This window comes from Chanodichthys erythropterus, chromosome 9 (assembly GCF_024489055.1).
Source record: "Chanodichthys erythropterus isolate Z2021 chromosome 9, ASM2448905v1, whole genome shotgun sequence".
NCBI lineage: Eukaryota > Metazoa > Chordata > Actinopteri > Cypriniformes > Xenocyprididae > Chanodichthys > Chanodichthys erythropterus.
Window position 1 is genome coordinate 13,595,359 of NC_090229.1, and position 21,753 is coordinate 13,617,111.

The 21,753-nt window shown below is 37.0% G+C and overlaps 2 protein-coding genes across 2 annotated transcripts in view; one reads left to right on the forward strand and one right to left on the reverse strand.

The window, feature by feature from the left end:
* Positions 1 to 14,471, forward strand: part of LOC137026312 (zinc finger protein GLIS1) — a 98,221-nt gene extending 83,750 nt beyond the window's left edge. Inside the window, exons 9-11 of the mRNA XM_067393603.1 lie at positions 8,216 to 8,376; positions 11,776 to 11,934; positions 13,665 to 14,471. Of these exons, the coding sequence (XP_067249704.1) occupies positions 8,216 to 8,376; positions 11,776 to 11,934; positions 13,665 to 13,798 (454 nt within the window). The 3' untranslated portion in view covers positions 13,799 to 14,471. The remainder of the gene's footprint in view (positions 1 to 8,215; positions 8,377 to 11,775; positions 11,935 to 13,664) is intronic.
* Positions 14,472 to 15,154: 683 nt separating this feature from the next.
* On the reverse strand, positions 15,155 to 19,952 carry rps8b (ribosomal protein S8b). Its single transcript, XM_067394653.1, has 6 exons — positions 19,867 to 19,952; positions 19,316 to 19,422; positions 19,018 to 19,117; positions 17,666 to 17,841; positions 15,857 to 15,986; positions 15,155 to 15,473 (listed from the first exon to the last, which is right to left on the reverse strand). The coding sequence occupies exons 1-6, from the start codon at positions 19,868 to 19,870 to the stop codon at positions 15,364 to 15,366; spliced, it is 627 nt and encodes a 208-aa protein (XP_067250754.1). The 5' UTR covers positions 19,871 to 19,952; the 3' UTR covers positions 15,155 to 15,363.
* Positions 19,953 to 21,753: the final 1,801 nt, after the last annotated feature.

A 21,753-nucleotide genomic window follows, 5' to 3' on the forward strand; every position in this document is an offset into this window, starting at 1 on the left:
AATGTGCGATTAGATTGATTAATTGGATTAATTCATCGCCACAGCCCTAATATAGTGTATATATACAGTATATATATATATGTCAACCCATAAAACATAGTCATAAAAAATCTAATTCCTAGAAGTTGAGTCCATTTCAGTAGTTTTCAGTATCACCCCATGATCTAAACAGTAGCTATACTGACACATTGTATCTTAAGCTAATTTCCCCGCCTGACTGCACCTTTAGTATTTGAGCGCTTTAGCTTTTGAGTGTTTAGAAACAAGCTGGAGGCTCGGATCAGTAAGGGCCTGATCTCTCACGAGTGGCTTTAGTTTGCTAACCAGAACCAGAAAGGTTCCCACCGACCCGTGCCAAGCCAGCGGCCAGTTCGTTCTTCAATCAGAAGAGCTTACCGTGAGGCAACAGGGATATCCATGCTCACTCATACACACCGTCTCCCAGCGGAGCACAACCTGACAGGTGAGACAAGACAAACTGGGAACAGAGCACTCATCTTCATGAATCTTCATTCAAAAAGGATGTGAGGGAAAAATCTCCCATCTTGATCTCTTTTGTCTCCAGCGGACTCCAGAAGGATTTGTGACTGAATGAGCATAAGGATTGCCTCACCTCTGAAACCAGCACCCCTGTTGCACGATTTGTAAGGTCTTTGACCCCTCTAACAGGGATTAAACTGGAACGTGACACTACGGGGTTTGCAAACGAGTCAGCGACAGAGCTTTTCCTGAAAATCGCAGCCTACGTTTAATAACAGTATTATTCATCATCATCATCCAAAATGTAACTTATCAGTGTGTGTAGGCAGTGTAAAATTAACTTCAAACCCCCAATGCTGGATTGTTCACATCAATCTGTGATTTTCTCTGTGTGTGGTCAAGTTGCTATGTCCCACTCGGACCGCTTTTCTTTGATCCTTTTGGTGGTTACTTTCTGAGCCAGACGTAAAGTAACTGTGTTCTTTAACTTGGAGCACGTCCAGTGAATCATATTCATGAAGAGTCACGTTCACTGAATCGTGTCTGCTGAGTAAGGACTTACTCATGTCAATTGAGTGAAGCTCTGGGATATTCACAGAAGTTCCCATGGAGTCACATTCACTGAATCACAGTCAGCATTAAACACTTTGCCTTTATTACTCAATCTTCTACTTTGAAGAAATACCATTTGTGAACACTTTGTTCACAAGCAAACTATTAAGGGTTTGGTCATTGTGCTTTGAAGTCCCTGTGAAGTTGACTCATTGCTTTTTCTAGATAGTGGACCAAAGTTTCCTATATCCCAACACTCTTAACTCAAAACACCCCATTTAAAACACCCCATCTTGCATCTCGTTGGTTCTGAGTGTTGTTGTTGCTGTGTCAATAGAAAATGTCAACATATAATTTACTTTTTTTTTTTTTTTTTTTTACATTTTATTTTAAACATCAGTTGCATGAAAAGTGGTATGTTTGTACTGAAAATAATGATAATTATTTAAGTATGCCTATTGTATACACTAAACCAGTGCTTAAAAACCTGATTGAATTTTATTGCAAATGGTTGGTAATAAAATCAAAGTCCCTTTCAAGGACAGTCTGTTCACTCAGCGGGCATATTTGCAATGCCTCTGGGCAGCTATTTCAGGCATCCAAGACCCAGTCCTATCTATTTGAATGGGAAACTCCTGAAATCTTAAAATCTCACAATTAAATAATGTATTTCAAATCAGCAACAAAATCTGACATGAACTCATGAACTGTCCTATAAATGTTGTTTCTTATGCTCAAATAGCGTTTTTCAAAAAAGATTTCAATGACAGTCAGTTTTGTTTGGTTACGACATCTCAATGACAGTCAGTTTTCAGTGACAGACGGTTTTGTTCTGTCATGGGATTTCAAAGACAGTCGGTTTTGTTCGGTTGTTCTTTTACGAGTTTTCAAAGACAGTCGGTTTTCTTCGGTTACAAGATCTCGATGACGTTCGGTTTTCAGTGATGGTCGGTTTTGTTTTGTTTGGTTGTTCTTTTATAAAATTTTAAAGGCTGTCAATTTTTTTTTTTTTCGTTACGAGATTTCAATGTCGGGCGGTTTTGTTTGGTTACAAGATTTCAATGACGGTCCGTTTTGCTGGGTTATGAAATTTCAATGGCAGACAGTTTTGTTCCTTCACAAGATTTCAATGACAATCGGTTTTGTTCGGTTACGAGATCTCAATGACGGTCAGTTTTCATTGTCAGTTGGTTTTGTTCTGTCATGAGATTTCAACAATGGTAGGTTTTCAATGACCGTTTGTTTTGTTCTGTCATGAGATTTAAAAGACAGTCAGTTTTGTTTCATTAAAAGATTTTGATGGCGATCGGTTTTGTTTGTGTACGAGATCTCAGCGATGGTCAGTTTTCAGTGTCAGTCGGTTTTGTTTTGTTCTGTTATGACATTTCAAAGACAGTCAGTTTTGTTCGGTTACAAGATCTCAATGACAGTTTTGTTCAATTACGACATCTCAATGACAGTCGGTTTTCAGTGGCGGTGGCTGTGTCCAAAATCTGTACTGTTGAGTAGGTACTACATTTGAATTTAAATTTACTTCACGACCATTGAAAAAGTATATTCTATATAGTACGAATGTGTGTAGTATGAATGAATTCAGACGTACTACATCTATCATTTTGTTACTCAGTTACTCAGTTATGTCCCTTCAACTCCATTCACAAATCCTCTCCCGTGGCCTCATGGGATAGTAAAGTGTCCATCATATGCACACTTCAAAATCCATAAGTAGTAAGTCATAGGGGTACTTTTCGCCTACTGTTTTTCGAATACTATGAATTCGGACATACTACTCTGTTCGCATACTGTTTTTCACGTACTATATAGTAGAGAAGTATTCGATTTCGAATGCAGCATCAGTTTTTTTTTTTTATTGCATAACAAGAACAATAAGAAAATACATTTACAGAGGATCACAGTGTATTCAACTATTATCTATTACATTCATAATAGCATTAAAGGAAACAAGCGTCAGCTTTCTATGGGAACCTCACAGGAGCTGCAGTGATGCAATGATTTATCAATCAGCGATTGGCTCTTTTACTTATAAGGCAGGGCGTATTCTGCCTTATTGCACGTTGCAGTTTTGCCATTCATAACTAATAGGAGTGAACCAGGTTTTTGCAATACAAACACTGTGCTAAGGAGCTAGAAGTAATATTAGGAAATAATATTACAATAAAAAAAAACTGTTTTTTATATTAATATAAATGTAATTTATTCCTGTGATAGCAAAGGTGAATTTTCAGCAGTCATTACTCCAATCTTCAGTGTCACATGATCCTTCAGAAATCATTGTAATATGCTGATTTTTTTTTTTTTCAGGATTCTTTGATAAATTAAAAGTTCAACAGAACAGCATTTATTTGAAATAGAATTTTTTTTTTTATGTAAAAGTCTTCCAGCATCAGTCCTCCACCTCAATTGGACTTTTCTTTTCTTATTTAGATCCAGAGAGGCACTATGAGGTTGACTTAAGTGCCAAATGCTTTTCTATCACTTTTGAAGATTAGGTGAACATGATCTTTTGGATGATCCATAGGTCAGCGGCCATATAAAGCTCTTGTGACGTGAGAGACAGGCGGTATAGTTACAAAACGAGCCTGCAAAGGTGAAAGCAGATGATCAGTGAAGGTAAATACCGAAGGGAGAGATTAATCCTACATATGAAAGATTCCCCTCATTCCTGGAGCCTTAGCGAGCTGCAGCTGGCAGTGATTATAGCATGATTCACTTTAGCTGCACATAGAGGCTGCTTGTAAAAATATGAACAGTATAACTGTTTCCTGAGCTTGTGCTGACAGCAGCTCCCAGGGGAACGCTGCCGCCGTGCTCTCGCAGAAACACATGGCCACACGTCAGATCACAGCCAGCGACTAGATCGGAACAGCTTTCCTGCACAAGCTAGCACGCTAACGCTAATTCCTAAACGTACATTTGCTGCATGCCTTGTGAAATATGTTAGTGCAGACTTTCAGGCTGTATGAGGAGAGCCCCGTGACTCATGGGGTTACATTCGAGCGCAGATAAAACTTTAAAAATTTGTGGATTATTAATTTTTTTAATGCACTTGTGATGAAACCAAGTCCTTGGAATGTGAATTTGGCTAACAGTGAAAAACGACATAATGGTCTTACAGATGTAACAGCCAAGGAAGTCCTTATCAGATTCTGGGCAAATGAACAATGGGAAATATCACTTCCACATGAGGCCTGGAGCATAAGTAAAAATGAATTATCATGTCATTGGAGTCCAAATTCTGCATTAGCGTTTTGCTAGGTCTTAAATCTGTGGATGATAGTACAAAAGACAATTTAAATGCTATTTATTATGTGTCTGTTTAAATACTTTACATGCATCAAACATGCACTCAATAAATTTATTTATAATAATAGTTTAAAAAAATGCTTAAAATCACTTACATGAGTTTGAAGACTCTCATCATATCATTGGCCTAATAAACATAGATTTATTGATATAGTTATTTTTTTAGTGTGGATGGAGCATACTGAAAAGCCTGTGCCTTTTCTTTAAAAATTGCCACTAGTTAACATCAAAGCAATGAACATAATTTGCTGCTTGCTAGTCAGTTGCACGTGGTATTGGGGAAGGACATTCTCATCATAGAGTACATTTTATTGAAAAACAAAAATTGGTGTAGTGCAGGAGTCATCAGGTTCATTTTCCTAGATGAGAAAGACTAAATATTAATGTGTACAATACTGTTCTAAAGGTTTTTTTTATCTTAAAGGTGATAGAGAGGATTTTTTCTTCGACTGAGAATCCAAAAACTGTTACTGAGTTTTTGAAATGAGCGCATGCGTAAGAACAACCCCCCTTCCTTCACAGCTCATTTCAAAGGAACGCCTCCCAAAACTTGTGTTTAACACCGGCATTTGCCGTGTCGTGTTTTTTGGATTCATTATGTCAGACTCACCGCAGGTAACTCATAATCTGCAGTTGTTACTCCTGTCTCCTGACAAAAACATTGCATGCAGCGCCTGTGGAGTGTGGAAAGTTACTAGAGCACGCAGCCGGGCACGTCTCTCACAAGGAACGTCAAGGCAGTGATTGACAAGCCAGAGGGCCAATCGTTTATGCGATGATCGCGTAAACGATTGGCTGATGTTTTTAAGGCCCTACCTCGTGCACAGATGATGTATATTAATATTATTACTTTCAGTGCACCTAATGAATAGTCTTTTATCAGTTAGTAAAGACAGTTTCAAGTAATATTGCAAAAATGTGTAAAACAAAACATCCTATTTAGCACTCTTGTGCTCACCAAGGCAGCATTTATTTAATCAAAAATGCAGTTAAACAGTAATATTGTGAAATATTATTTCAATTTCAAGTAACTGTTTTCTTTTTTAATACATTTTTAAAATGTAATTTACTCCTGTGATGCAAAGCTGAATTTTTGCTGATTTGGTGCTCAAGAAACATTTATTATTACTATCAATGTTGAAAACAGTTGTGCTGCCTAAAAGTTTTGTGGTAGCTTTTTTAAAATCAATTTTTCACCATGTAGATGTACACAAATTTATTGTGTAATTGCTGAAATGAAAGAAAAAAAAAATCTTTTTTTATATATACTGTATATAATATTACTGAGCTTTTAAACAGTAGTGTTTATCTTCTTAAAGTGAATTTTTATCAGTGTTTAGGAGTAGACTAGCATATACAGTAGATGTGTTTTAGCTTTAAAGGAATAGTTCCCCCAGAAATGAAAATTATCCCATAATTTATCCCATAAGCATTTATTTAGTCGTATTAATTACTTTTATTATGGATGGATGTGCTTTTTGTAACTCCAAAAACTCTACACTATTCAATGTCATTACAAAGCTGGGAAGAGCTGGGATATTTTTTAATATAACTAAGAAGGAAGTCATATACTGTACACCGAGGATGGCTTGAGGGTGAGTAAATTATGTAAATTAAATTATAATTAAGAATCTGTGATTTATTAATTCTCTTTAACCTTTATTTAACAGATAAAAGTACAAGGAAAATATTTTCAATGTTTTCACTGGCGCATTTAAACAAATTTTGATTTTGATGGCTGCAATACACTGCAAAAAAAAGATGTGACCGAGGCATGTTTACCACTGTGTCACATCACCTTTCCTTTTCCTTTTCCCTCATTTGGGTATTGAGGATAGTAATTGTTGCAGTTTTGCAAGTGGAATTTTTGCCCAATCTCGTCAAGAGAAGACAGCTGCTCAACAGTCCGTGGTCGTCTTTGTCTGATTCTCTTTTTCATGTTTTTGAAACATGAATAAACATACATTTTCAATAAGAGACGGATCTGGACTGCAGACTGGCCAAGCACATCCACTGTAGTGTGTCTATGAAACCACTCTGATGAAGCATGTGCAGAATGAGGTCTGGCCTTGTCTTGCTTCCCAGGAAAGATGTCATCTTGATGTCAGTATACGTCTCTGTACTATCCCAATATATGGCTTCACGTCAATAGTACCTTCACACATGTGCAAGTCACCCATGCCGTTTACACTGATGCACCCCCATACCATGACAGATGTTTGCTTTGGCACCTATCGCTGATGAACGTCTGAAGAGTCCCTTTTTTCTTTGGGACTGAGAACTCGATGTCCTTATTTCCCAAAAAACATGCTGAAACATGGACTTGTCTTACCACAGCACACATCTCTATGCATCTCTGCATAGAAATTGTGTATAGCTTTCTCCTTGCGTAACAGAGATTCAAGTTGCATTTCTTGATGCAGCAGCAGACTATGTTAAGTGACAACGGTTTTTCAAAGTGCTTCCGAGCCCATGTGACTATATTTAACACAGTAGCATGATGGTTTCTCATGCACTGCCATCGGAGAGCTTGAAGGGTCACGCACATTCAACAGAAGTTTCCTGCCTTGCCCTACACGGACTGAGATTTCTCTTGATTCCCTGAATCTTTTCACAATGTTATGTATGATAGATGGTGAAAGACCTAAATAATGTGATTTTTCAATAGTTTGACAATTCTCTGATGAAATTTGGCACAAAGTAGTGAGCCATGACCCATCTTTGCTTGCAAAGACTGTGCCTTTGGTGGATACTCCTTTTATACCCAAACACATCTGGTTTCAAAACCAGAACCAGAACCAAACCTTTTCACTTTCATTTAGCCTCGGTCCCAACTTTTTTGGAGTGTGATGCAACCATCAAAATTGTTTATATTTACAAAATACAATTAATATGGCCATTGAAAACATTTAATTTTTTTTCTTAGTACTTTTGTCAGTTAAATAAAGGTTCATAAAAATGAACAAATCACAGATTCTTGATTATATTGCATTTTACTTTTCTGGAATTGGGGTTGTATTTCTAAATACTGATCTCATATATCGTTAGCAAGAACGAACAGGGCAGTAAAGTGCATTAATTTTTTAATTTCCTCTGTTCCTCCATGTCTCTCATTACAGCTGTGTATGTCCTCATAATATCTCTTCATAACTGTATCATGATGGGCATCTGTTTGTTATACTTCTGTTTAAAAAGGCAATTATGTGAGTTTGTTTTTGTTCTCCGTTCATTTCTTAAATTCAGAATATGACTCTTTGATGTGTGCACTAAAGGCAGAGGGCCTTGACTTAGGGGGACAGGAACGGCTTCACAGGGCTGTTGGTTGGCACTCCGTGTTTCGCTGCAACTCGGTTTTGCATATTTGAAGACTTGCTTGTGACAGCTGCATCTAATGGCACTAACAAAGCCTTTATTTGTTCCATTGTGTGCAAGCATGAACAAGCTATCATAACTTCCCCAGAGCCATCACAGTGTACAGTAAGTCAGGGGCATGTTATGGAGAAGTGGCATCTGGAGTGAAGAACAGGCTTGTACTCAATCAAAACCAGGCTCACGACTTTCCATTATAACAAGAATTGGAATAGGATGAAGCATGTTAGAGTAAATAAAAAATAAATGAATAAAATAAATAAATAATGTTTCACTTGAGGCTATGTGACTCTTTTTCTGAGGTAATCCTTTCAGATCTTTCTCAGGGTTAAAGGTAAGATGGGGTGAGGCTCTAAAGTTACTTTTAACATTCAGAAGACTCTTGTAATAAAAAGTTGTATACTCCATATTAAATTTAATGGTATATTTTTTGGCCTGCTTATCTTCCACCATTAATCTTAATAGTTAGCGTTCACTCTCTGTCTTCCAGGTTATCTGGAGCTTTGCTGTCTCCAGGGATCAGTCTGCTAAAGGCTGCTACATCTCCTCCACCAACACTAGAGAAGCAACAGAACTCCTCTTCCAACCAGCAACACCTCCACACTCATCATAAACCCTATGCCACCTTCCACAACCTGCCGTCAAGTGAGGGTACGAGACATTCTGTGTCATTTTCAGAGATTGTTTGATCCAAAAAAAAAAAAGTGCTGGACTTTTAATGTGATTAAAAGTCCAGCACTTTATTGAACCTTTCGACAAAGTCTAAAAAGACTTTAAAAAGATTTTTTTTTTTTTTTTTTTGAGTATAATATTTGATACATCAGGCTTTTATGGCTCATATAATATGATATACTGTAGAGAATATAGAGCTCATATTAGAGGAGGAAAAACACCTCAGTTTTATTCAGAGGCCCAAATTGAGCCAAAAATATGCAATGTGGTGTAGTTTTTAATATGGCCAATTTAGGCCAAATGTAAATCAATGAGTTATTAATAACAGTATTGCAGGCAACTTACATAAAATGCATATGAATGTTGGTTGTCGCTCTATATCACCCAGTAATGTGTCTTTGTAAGATGATATTTAAATGCTACTAGCTCTGTAGTTTTTATTGTGGGTGCAAAACATATTGCAATGCAATACAATGATGATTAAGAGATGTTCAAATAAAAGTTCCTCAAAAGCCTGATGGATCATATTTAGCTGCGTTTCCACCAAAATTACCTGGAACAATTTGTCCCAGGAACGTTTTTCCCCCTAGACCTGTTGCTGTCTGAATTTCCATTGCGGTCTAAAGTACCATGAAGATTAGTCCAGTGACGTAGGACTGCGCGCGACTTTCCAGTTCCTGCTGGATTTCGTCCTCCGCATAGCTTAATAAAGCCATCAGTCCATCGAATAGCAAACCACTCTTACTGCACGCACTGCAACAGAGTTTTAAAAATGGTGTTTGAAATAAACTACTGCATGGAGTCAACCAATCAGCATGTTCAGCATCCAAGTCCCACCCCCAAAAGTTCCTGAACTTTGAAAAAGTACTACCTTGCGAGCAGGGGCTTTCTGAGGGGGACATTTTTACCCGAAACTTCATTTAGACCCTGGTCCCTGTGGTCAAAACACACCGAGTACCACCCCAAAGTCCGTAGATGCTGGGGAAAGTTCCTGCGGTGGAAACATGGCTTTTGATGCACTTTAACATGATTTTTTTTTGTTTTTTAATCATCCATGGATAATCAAGTAAACCTAAGCTGTTTCAGTCCAATAAGTGTTCATCTTGAAATATTACTAACAATATAAAAGTTATTCTTACATTTACTTTATATGAATCAGTAAAGATTTCACTGCAAAAAGACACATGTACCACAACCTGAACGGGAATCTTATTAGAATTAAACTAAAAGGCCTTTTACTTGCTGAAAAAGTATAAATTATCAATCAGATGAGAGAAGGATTGTAGAAGACTGGGTAACACTATATCGATGGTAACACTTTATTTTAGGGTCTTTTAACTAGTTGCTTATTAGCATGCATATTACTAGAATATTGGCTGTTTATTAGTGATTATTAAGCACATATTAATGCCTTATTCTGCATGACCTTATTCAACATTCTTAATCCTACCCAATACCTAAACTTAACAACTAACTTACTATTAATAAGCAGTAAATTAGGAGTTTATTGAGAGAAAAGTCATAGTTAATAGTGAATACATGTTCCCTATACTAAAGTGTTACCAGACATTCTAGCAACTATAAGTAACCTTGCCAATACATGTCATACTAACTCCCATTATAGTGTTAGTAGACTATCTAATTTTGCATCTACATGTCAACTTATTCTACTAACACCTAACCTTAACCTGACAGTTTACTAATACTCCAATAAGAGTTAGTGAACCACTGAAATAAAGTGCAACTGAAGAATGTGTACAAAAGGTTTTGATCATGTTGATAATTTAGAGGATTTAGAAATGTGCGTATCAAATGAGATAGTAGACTTTAAATGGTTAAAGGTGCCGAAGAACATGTTTTTAAAAGACGTAATATAAGTCTAAGGTGTCCCCTGAATGTGTCTGTGAAGTTTCAGCTCAAAATACCCCATAGTTGTTGTTTTTTTTATTAATTTTTTTAACTGCCTATTTTAGGGCATCATTATAAATGCGCCGATTCAAGGTGTGCGGCCCCTTTAAATCTGGTGCTCCACGCCCCAAGAGCTCGTGCTTGCCTTAAACAACATAAAAAAAATTCACACAGCTAATATAACCCTCAAAATGGATCTTTACAAAGTGTTCGTCATGCAACATGTCTAATCGCGTAGGTATAGTGTTTATTTGGATGTTTACATTGATTCTGAATGAGTTTGATAGTGCTCCGTGGCTAAAGCTGACATTACACACTATTGGAGAGATTAATAAAGAATGAAGTTGTGTTTATGAATTATACAGACTGCAAGTGTTTAATAATGAAAATAATGACAGTCTACAGTAAGAAATGATGGTAACTTTAACCACATTTAACAGTACATTAGCAACATGCTAACGAAACATTTAGAAAGACAATTTACAAACACCACTAAAAATATCATGATATCATGGATCATGTCAGTTATTATTGCTCCATCTGCCATTTTTCGCTGTTGTCCTTGCTTGCTTACCTAGTCTGATGATTCAGCTGTGCACAGATCCAGACGTTAATACTGCCTGCCCTTGTGTAATGCCTTGAACATGAGCTGGCATATGCAAATATTGGGGGCGTACATATTAATGATCCCGACTGTTACGTAACAGTCGGTGTTATGTTGAGATTCGCCTGTTCTTCGGAGGTCTTTTAAACAAATGAGATTTATATAAGAAGGAGGAAACAATGGAGTTTGAGACTCAGTGTATGTCTTTTACATGTACTGAACTCTTGTTATTCAACTATGCCAGAGGTAAATTCAATTTTTGAATCTAGGGCACCTTTAAAATGATGTGCACAGATAACTTAATTAAATCAATATGAAATCATGGTGACTCTAAGCAAGTAGCACTCACACCGCCCATCTCCTGTCTTTACACCTGATCTATTGAAATATACTAGTTTAAAATATCAGCTCATGAGTATTTCATGTCAGAGAGAGCCATATCAGTATGAGAACTGGCATAGTCTCTGCAGTGCTCTGTGTTGCCCAGAACATGTGGGCTGAAAGAGATGCCTGGAACCATAAGAGGAAGCTTTTTGCTCTAAAACCACCCAGTCCAAAACGGCTAAGCTGTCTGTCAAAAGAACTGCTCTGAAGAAGAAACGCTCGACTTCCCTGTCAGGACGCAGATGTACATGTGTGTACCACCTCAAATCCAAGACCCCCATCTGAGCAAGACTACTTGTTGAACAATTCTGGAAGCAAACTCGGAGAAAGAGGGAAAAGCCCAAAAATAGAAAAAGGAATACAGGCTGTCTGTGGCTTTTGCTATACCGTTAAAGAGCTATTTTAAGTTTGAAATCTAAAGCCACAATTGAATGACATTTCATTCAGATGCTTATGTATTGTTTTTGGGTGTTTGTGCACAGATTACCGTGGCAACTTCCAGAGCTGTTTCCATTTTGGCGACAGCTACAGAATGGACCAGTCCATCAGCGGCGGTCATCAACCTGCAGAGTCTCACAGCTTCAACACAAACCCACACAATGGCTTCCACATGAGCTGTTCCACCAGCACCTCTTCCACAGGTATTTTGGTGAAATATCTTGGGCAAAAAAGGCCCATTTTCTATTGTCAACTGTGCAGTAATGTATAAAGCATAGATCACAAAGAAGTCACTAATGAAATGACGATTTCACCTTTGGCACCAAATTGGCAGAACAACGCTAAATGTGACTGCACTTTTACCTCCATTTATTATTATGCCTTATCACAATAAAATGTGACACTGCTGGAAAAATGACTCTCAATGAGCAAAATTTAAAAAATGATTGCTATAAGTTATTCTCTTATTGTTATTCTTTATTAAAAAATGAGCTACACCTTTTTGAAGTCGATAGAGTCAACAAAGTCAGTTTTAAGAAAAATCGAGTTAAAGTTTTCTGAAGGTTCCAAAACATTAAAATACCTTAAAATCCCTGGTAATACCACCAAATATGGAACAAACCAAGCCAAAACCCATATTTATAGGAAAAAACATATATATTCAACTTTTTTTCCATGATTCCACAATTGTTTGATTAACATTAATGAAACAGACAGCCTATATATTAAGACCTACTGTACCAAACGGATCTAATACAATGTTACACATCAGATTTTTGTCCCCAACAGTTAACCAAACGTTCACTTAAGACATAACAGGTAATGTTTGAGTGAATACTCACCAAGGCGTCTTTATGCGCGCGCTCCGGATCTGTCAGTCAGTGCGAGTAAAATCGTTTTGTTCACATCAGCAGTTTCACAAATTACATTTTAATTGGTTCAGACTCATGCCATCAGGAATTCGCTATGAATATTCACAAAGTTGGAATGCTGTGCTTTACTTATGCTGAGGGGAAGCCAAAAACAGCATTTTTCATGGTCAAAGTAAAGGTAGTCCTCTCAGAAAACGTACAAATAAAGATACTTTTAGATGTTTAATTGCTATTTGGAGCATTGGGATTGCTAGGTGATGGCTTAATGAACTCATTTTTGTGAAAACCTCAACCTCAATTTCAACCAAAATTGACATTTTTCACTTGTTTTGCCTGTAGCTCGAAATTAGCCTGTGCACATTCCGACTCATTTTGCCAGCACGGGTCAAAAATGAAGCACAACTGATATTGTCAACTATAATCCATTAGCACACCAGAGATTCATTTCAGGATTAGTAATAGGCAACATGGTTTCTCAAAAGAATTGTGAACTGATGGTAATGGTTCAGTCTACGTAAGCTTACGATACTTTTCAGAAAGCCTTGGCAAGTAGTCATCTTATAGTGTTATTCTTTCCCATGTTACTCAACCATTTGTCTCCAGTGTCACTACCCTAAAATTATTCTTGATATTAAACCAGAGTATTTAAAATGTACAAAAATTGGGCAGTACCCTACCTTATCAACACTCTTAAAAATAAAGGTTCTTTTTTTGGCATTGATGGCTCCATGAAGACCTTTTATCATCCCACAAAACATTCTTTATAGTGGAAAAAGGTTCTTTAGATTATTAAAGGTTCTTTGGAAACCCAAAATTGTTCTATGGCATCACTGCAAAAAAACCCTTTTAGAACCTTTATTTTTAATAGCATACCCTTCAAGGGTCTATATTAGTAGTATAATTAGTACCTATATGTACTTACTATGCATAAAGTACTAATATGCACTTTTTAGGGGTAGTTTTAGTGATTATCTAATAGGACAATTTGTGCACATTTTTCTTATGTGTTTAATGAAAGTATAACACATTTTTCCACATGTTCCCTTTTTCTTAATGCAAAGGTTTCAGCTTGGTCCCAGACATCATAGGGTCGGGTTGCCAGTTCTCTCCGGGCACAGAGGAAAATGTTTTCTTTCAGGTGGGCGGCTTCGATCGTGGTTTGAGCCAAATGTCTTCAGTGTACACCGAGACGTAGAATCGGGTCATTCTGTTGGCCATCAACACAAATGTCTTCTTTCAGACCAAACAGTCTTTTTTATTCTTTTTTTTTCTCCATCAACGCAGTTTCAACCTGTCAAAGGTTCTGTTCTTCTCCAAAATCTGCTTTTTTTTGTCTTTAAATGTCCTTAAAATGCATTGTTGAATCACCTCATTGGACTGAAATATTATCTGCTTCTTCGACGACCCAAAAAGCTGCTATTCCATTACAATGAAGGTTAAATAATGAGGTCTCTGTGTTGTTGAGTGTGTTTATTTGTGGGATGTTATGAAATTGTGCTTTTTTCCCCAGTGTTTTGAAAGATATGTTCAAAGTCTCATGAGATACTCCCTTGTCGTCATCACGGCATCACAGGTCTTAATAAATCCAGCTGGTCAGCTCTGATCCAATTGTGACTTTGGAACAGTTTGATAGAAACTTCAGAACCACCACAGCTCATCAATGATGAGTTCCACATTTCCCTCTCAGAGCTCTTTTTCTGATTTGTTGGCTGTTGTGTTGGAAACAATTATTTAGTGTTGCTGTGTTTTGTCAGTGAATGTTTGCAAATGTTTGTATTACTTTGTCATTTGGTTGTCATCATCCCAGATAAACAGAGTTCTTTATTTTGTAATGGTTGATGGCTTTAATATCTACCGAACTTTAAACGTATGTATAAAATGTACAGTTTGTTTAATATTAATAATGATGTCAATCTCTCACTCTCAGAAAATAAATGACTCTTGAATATTACAGTCTAATGCTCATCATTGTGCGTTCGGTGTGGTAATTATGTTGAGAGCTTGACTAATCAAACATGGTGTTACACTGAATATCATTAAATTCTGTTTAAATACTTTAAAATATACTGGGGACTCAAATAGCAAGACATTTTGCAAATGATGTGCATATGTTCCCTAAACTTCTTAAGTTTATTAGAAACTAGTCTCAAACATATGATGGACTGAGCAGGAAAAAAAAAAAAACTATTGCAGACTATTGTTAGGGGAAGTCTGCCCCCTTTTGGAGAGGATGAGGATCATTCATCACAGAAAATGTCACAACGTACACTTGTTGCAAATATTTACTAAATATAAAAAGTAAATGAGGCAATACAGCAACCTTAAAGCCTGAGATGGTATCATTTTATTGTTTCATGTAATCAGGACTCTACTCTTGTGCTCCTAAGATACACATTCAAGACTGAATCACTTTATTGTACATGTACAAAATTTAGTTTAGATAAATTTAAATTGGACTCTCAAAAGATGAGCTAAAGAGTTCAAATATATAAACACATATATATATATATATATATATATATATATATATATATATATATATATATATATATATATATATATATATATATATATATATATAAACAAAGCAAACCAATAAATAGTAGTTAGTAATATTGAATAGTAACATGAAGGGATAAAGTGACCGTACTTGGGTGCCTGTAAGTGCAATACATTTCAATATTTCAGTGAAGTAGCCGATTAGGAAATAATCATTCACACTGGTGACCCGAATAATAGCCCTGGTTATATTGCTTGAGTCTATTTGCCTTTCTTGGCTTTGATCTTCCGGAGGTAGAACTCCAGCTCTTTCCCTTCCAAGATGTATCCGTCTGCTCTGCCGCACTGGCCGGGCCTGGACGCAATACAGGCTGAGGAAGCAGACCATTAAAAAGCAAACTTAGACAGAAGCACTGTAACTCTTTTACTAATTAAACAAAGATTTGGCTTTGACTGAGACCACTGGTTTTGTACGACATGAAAAGATGTCAAATGAGCACGAGAGAGCAGTTTCTTGTTTCTTGTTCTAATGGGACATGCCTCAAATGATCATAAAATGAGAACATCCTGTGACATTACTAAATCATTTGATGAGGACACGTTATGATTATTTGCTTTGGATTATGGATTGAACGGATTGTTGCGGATGTGTGCTGTTGAAAAAACAACTGTTTGCCATTGATCAGTTTAAGAAAATGGAGATGATTGTGAATGTCTCAAAGTGTCTCAAATGTAAAAAGTGTGGTAAACTCACCGAGAAGCTTTCCCTGCAGGAACTGATCCTCCAGCAAACTGCTAATCTTGCTCTTCTTCCTGCGGCCATTAATCTTCTTCTGAACCTTCTTTGACCGTTTCTTGTTCAACATCTCCTCCTCTTCTGGTGTCTGAGGGATGAAGATGCATATGTACATTTACAAAGGCAACTCATCTACATACTTAGTTATCTCCCATTTCTGTTTATGCAGTTAAAATCTTCAACAAGGTTTATCCGGGAAAGATTCTGATGTTGTATATGGTGTGGATTGTTGGATTAAGGCCCTGGTCTTTAATTGTATATCTGAATATTAGAGCTAAATTTGAAAAGAATATTTATTTATTCTAGTTTAAGATCCCATATTAACCCACCTCTAATGTGTTTAGTCTAATAGTGCGCTTACATTGACATTGATTAAAACGCTGCCGGTCTGTTAAAGGGTTAGTTCACCTAAAAATGAAAATTCTGTCATTAATGTCTCACCCTCATGTTGTTCCAAACCTGTAAGACCTTCGTTCATCTTCGGAACACAAATTAAGATATTTTTGATAAAATTCGATGGCTCAGTGAGGTCTTTCTTGCCAGCAAGATAATTAACACTTAGAATGCCTAGAAAGCTACTAAAGACATATTCATGTCAAAATAAATAAATAAATAAAGACTTTATTCAACAATATTTAGTGATGGGCGATTTCAAAACACTGCTTCATGAAGCTTCGCAAACGAGGCTTTGTTACATCATTAGTGTTTTGAAACGGTTCACCACTGGGGGGTGTGACTTTGGCAGTTTGATACACGCACGCTCTGATTTAAAACAAAAGATTCGTAAAGCTTCGAAGCTTCATGAAGCAGTGTTTTGTAATTGCCCATCACTAGATATTGTTGAAGTCTTTATTTATTTATTTTTTGGCGCTTCATAACATTAAGGTTGAACCACTGTAGTCACATGAACTGCTTTAAATACGTCTTTAGTAGCTTTCTGGGCATTTGAAAGTGTTAATCATCTTGCTGACAATGCAGGGCTCACTGAGCCATTGGATTTTACCCAAAAATATCTTTATTTGTGTTCTGAAGATGAACGAAGGTCTTACGAGTGTGGAACGACAAGAGGGTGAGTAATTAAAGACCGTATTTTCATTTTTGGGTGAACTAACCCTTTAAGGCTGTGACGCACCAAGCCAGCATAAAAGAACCAGCAGCAATGAAAGCCGACTGTGTTGTCGCCTCGCGTCGGCTGCATCTCAGACAAAAAGCTGCGTTTGAATGCACCAAAAAGATTACAGGCAACTTTCTTCTAGTACCTGCAGAACGCTCCTGCTGCATGTAAGGAAATAACTGTCTATATCAATAGTCTATATTCATCATTCAAAAAGAAAAACCAAAAAAATGACTGCAGATACACAAACCATAAACAAAGCAGCACTTATTTACTATTTTGAATATCAATCACGCTGATCACAGGCATTTCTTCCATTCCATTCATGTCGTTATGAAAATATTTCTGCATTGGGAATGTTCAGGTAAAATGGATGCTAGAAAGCGTCTGCAGTATTTTGATTTGGTATGCACATACGCATAATGTTGAACTCTGCTCAGCTCTGTTGCTTATATCGACATAAAACACCAATGCAGTTACAAGCTCCTCGAAAAGTTTGCATTGTTGCAACAGTGTAAATATAAAATAGGAGCTGGTGGTTTTGGAAAAGCTCTTGTCATTTTTGCAGACAGTCCATGAGGCTGAGATGCCTGAATCTCTAATAATAGATACACTCATCTATTTATAATGTGAGCTATGAAATTAAAGCCTACCAGCTTCGCCCCTTTCTTGCGGCCCAGAGGAAGGATGTAGTGAGCTTCATACCACTGCCTGAACGGTGTGCTGTCCACCAGAACAACGCAGTTCTTCACCAGGGTTTTGGTTCTCACAAGCTCATTGTTGGAGGCATTGTACACAACGTCAATGATTCTGGTTTTGCGAGTACAACCTGTGAGTTTTAGAGTGACAATAGTCAAGTCACCTTTATTTATATGCAGATTGTATCAAAGCAGCTTTACATTGATAACTGGTACATAATTTTTGCTGTACAGCAGCTCTTCAAGAATTGTGTCAATGAAGGCAGATCAAAGCACTGTTGAATATCAAATGTCAAGTCAAATGTCAAGTGTCCCCAACTAAGCAAGCCAAAGGCAACAGCAGCAAGGAACCCAAACTCCAACAGGTGACATCAGGTGGCAAACAAGTGGCAAATATATATATATATTAGATGTACTTTGAGGCAAAAAAGAAGAAAAAAGCCAGAGAACCTCCAGAGTAGGATTTTACCAAAGTCATGTTTAGATTTGGCCACAGAGAATAAATAATTCACATTGCATGATGAATACCATGTGTAAAAACTGAAAAATGTCCATACAACCCAAGAGTCAGACTTTTAAGAACAGGTCAACTCAACAGTTTTCCCTGCTCAAGCAAACTGTTTTGTTAAACAGTAATGTGTTACATCAGAGACTTCACACAAAATTTATGAGAAAATTTCCAGGCACCACTTCCATGATCTCAGTCTAAAGGCACCTCATGGTTTTAATACTTCTAAATGCACTGACACACCAACCCAGACTCCTGACAACAAATAAAAATACTAGTTACCAAGACATTTGTAAAGCTACCGAAACCTGCCACTAACTTTACCTGTATCCCACCTCAATAGCAGCAAATGTGTTTTGCAATACAATATGAAAACTTAAGATGCAAAAGCCTCTACAGTAAGTGCCGTCTGAAAATTTATTCTAAAATGAGCTTCTTTTTTTTTATCAAGCTCGTATGTTTAGGTTCAGTAATTTCACTTTAATGGCAATTAATAGGTCCTTTTCATTGCCATTAAAGTGAAATAACTGAACATAAACATACAACCTTGACAAAAATGCTCATTTTATAAGAAATTTTCAGACGTAGCCTACTTTGAGGCTTTTGCATTTTAAGTCTTCATATGAACACAATAAGTACACTGTAAGGACACCTAATAGAAAGAAAGAAAGAAAGAAAGAAAGAAAGAAAGAAAGAAAGAAAGAAAGAAAGAAAGAAAGAAAGAAAGAAAGAAAGAAAGAAAGAAAGAAAGAAAGAAAGAAAGAAAAAGATTTTCTGATGAACAGAGATGTGCACTCACACTCAGAGCCCCAGGAATAGTTCCCGCTGTCCAGTCTCAGCGCGCGGTATTTCTTATTGCCTCCCCGCACGCGCACTGTGTGAATACGGCGGGAACCGATCTAAAAAGTTTCCAAATAATTATTACAATTATTTATTTTTATACTGTTGTTAACAACATATTGTATAAGACCACTTTGTAATGAAGGCTGCATATCTACAGTCCGCAAAACAAATCCATATATAATGACGCATATATCATCACATGAAGCTAAAAATGTAATTATAGTCTTTGATGCGCGTCAACTTAAGTCTCGCACCTTCGTGTTTGCAGGAGGGCGACCCAGTTCATACTTTCGTTTCTTATGGTAAGGCTTTCTTTTTCCTCCGGTTTTACGGCGCTTGTGCCAGTGATCCCTGGAGATACCTGAAGAGAAAATATATGAAAAACACAAACAAATTAATTTACAAAATTATACATATCATTACTTCCAAGGCCTAAAATTGCTGTAATTGCTGTAAATAACAAACTGCGCACGAACAGTAACTGCGAATCACCTGTCGCGGATATTGCGCGGCTTCATTTGAGTATATTTTTGCGCGTTCGGTAACTTGCTATAGTGATTTTGACAGCTGTGTTTGTGGCGCAAAAGCAATACTGAACGAGCTACGGGATAATACAGCTGACCTAGGCGATTATTAGTCATGAGCAGGAAGTTCCGCCGCCATCATGCAAGTCCTGAGCTGTTTATTCACGTTCACTTAATATATTCATATTCATAATGTGATTTTAAATCTTATAGACCATATAGTGCTGACGAGGCTGAAGTACCTGAGTAATTGAGGTGATTCACACCTTATAAAAACTTACCCATTCCTGAGCCTTTGACGATAGGCTTGTTTGAGTTGCGCCTAGCTGCGCCTATGGAATTCAATTTCTGCCACAATTCTGCGCGTGCAAGATCATATTTTGCGCGTGAACTGAGTTTTGCAGAGAAATGTTCGTCTCGCAAATAAAAAGGTGTTTCGAGCGAACGAAATTTAAAAGAAGTTATTGGATGTGCGCGGATGTTCTCTTTCGCATATGCAACGTTTCAGTTGATTTCTCTCCTGATACCCACGCTAAGTGCTCTCTATGCGCAGATGGCTCACTTGCGCAAAACAACCCAGCGTTACAATATGCCATAATTCAGAGATGGCTTGCTGAAAAGGGTAATAAAATGGCCGATCAGGAGAATACATAGCAGCGCCAAGTGAGTTATGTTTTTGTTGTTTTTTTGTTGGAAGAGTGTTTATTGAATATGAACAAGTCAGCTTATTACTTAGGTAGGTAGCTAGCCGTTTAATTACCAGACGAGTACTATGATTTATTGATTCTCATGAATTGGCCGGTTTCACAGACCAGATTTAAACTTGTTTAAACGTATTTAAACTTATGTTAAACTTTTATGTAGGCTTAAAATGCATGTTTAAGCTGTTTAAACTGAAATAAACTTGCTCTGATATATCTTAAAATATGTTACTGCCTTTTTTCTCAAGATTCACACCAGTAATGATTTTTTTTCTAATTAGCCTAAGGCAGTTTATAAAATATCATAATTGAAATAAGACCTAATCCTGGTTTAATCTAAACCTTGTCTGTGAAACTGGGCCTATATCTCTTAACTTTTAATCTTTTCTAGTCAGTTATGGAACATGTTGTTGCATCACTTTTCATATAACTGTCTATCTAAGATTAATAACTTTGTTTATAGAGTGCCCCAGGGATGACGCGTTTTTGTAGGCCAACCCGGAAGTTAGCGGCGCATGGGTTCCCTCGATTGAAAGCCTATGCATTTTTCCCATAGACTTTTGGAAAATCGCAGAAAATAAGCTCTGTGTTTAACAAAGGGTTATGACACTTACACGTTTTGTCTTTACAAAATCTTTACAAGTTAACACAACATTTATAGATTTTGAAACCTAAAGTCGTCAGATATAAAAGGCTAACAGTAGGCTATAAACGAACTACAGCACACCATGGTCGCGGATCAACGTCGTCACCATCAAGCTTCCTCAAACTTTATTTAGAAAACAACTCTATTTAAAAACATGCTCACTGATTATGATCTGCGCTGTTATTAATACTTATCCACTTTTTCATGAGAAATGCTGTCCAAATGTCCCGTTTTTAATGATGACGTCTAAAGTCCCCGCCAAAGGAAGTAGTCCCTTTTAGCAATTTGTTAGCAACCGCCGATTTTAAGACACAGTAAAAGTTTAAAAAATCACAAGTGGGTTATAACTGGTGTGTTTTATGTCATAGATCAAAACGTGAAAGTATTTAGAGGTTTTGTTAACCACAGACCTTATTTCAGGCGATTTAGCAAAAACCCATTCAAAAAACCCATAGATTTTACGGCGTTGGAACCGGAAGTCCTAAAATGCTAACTCCCTTCCGGGTTTTGCCTACAAAAACACGTCATCCCTGGGGCACTCTATAGTCGCTCTGATCTGAATAAAAAAGACTTATATAAAAAAATTCAATTTTTTTCAATTTATTTAAAATGATTTAGGGTGATGGAGAAATCGAGTCAGCAGCAAGGAACCTGGTGTCTTTGCTGCTCAACTCAGTGAGCAGCACTGAACCCGAGACACCAGGCCCAAGTTTGACAGTGCAGGAGGAGATGGCTAGGTTCATGCTCACACTTTGTTCTGAAGGAAACATTATGAGCTCAGTCAACATTGTTTAGTTTCAGCAGAGAGAATAGACTTCCGA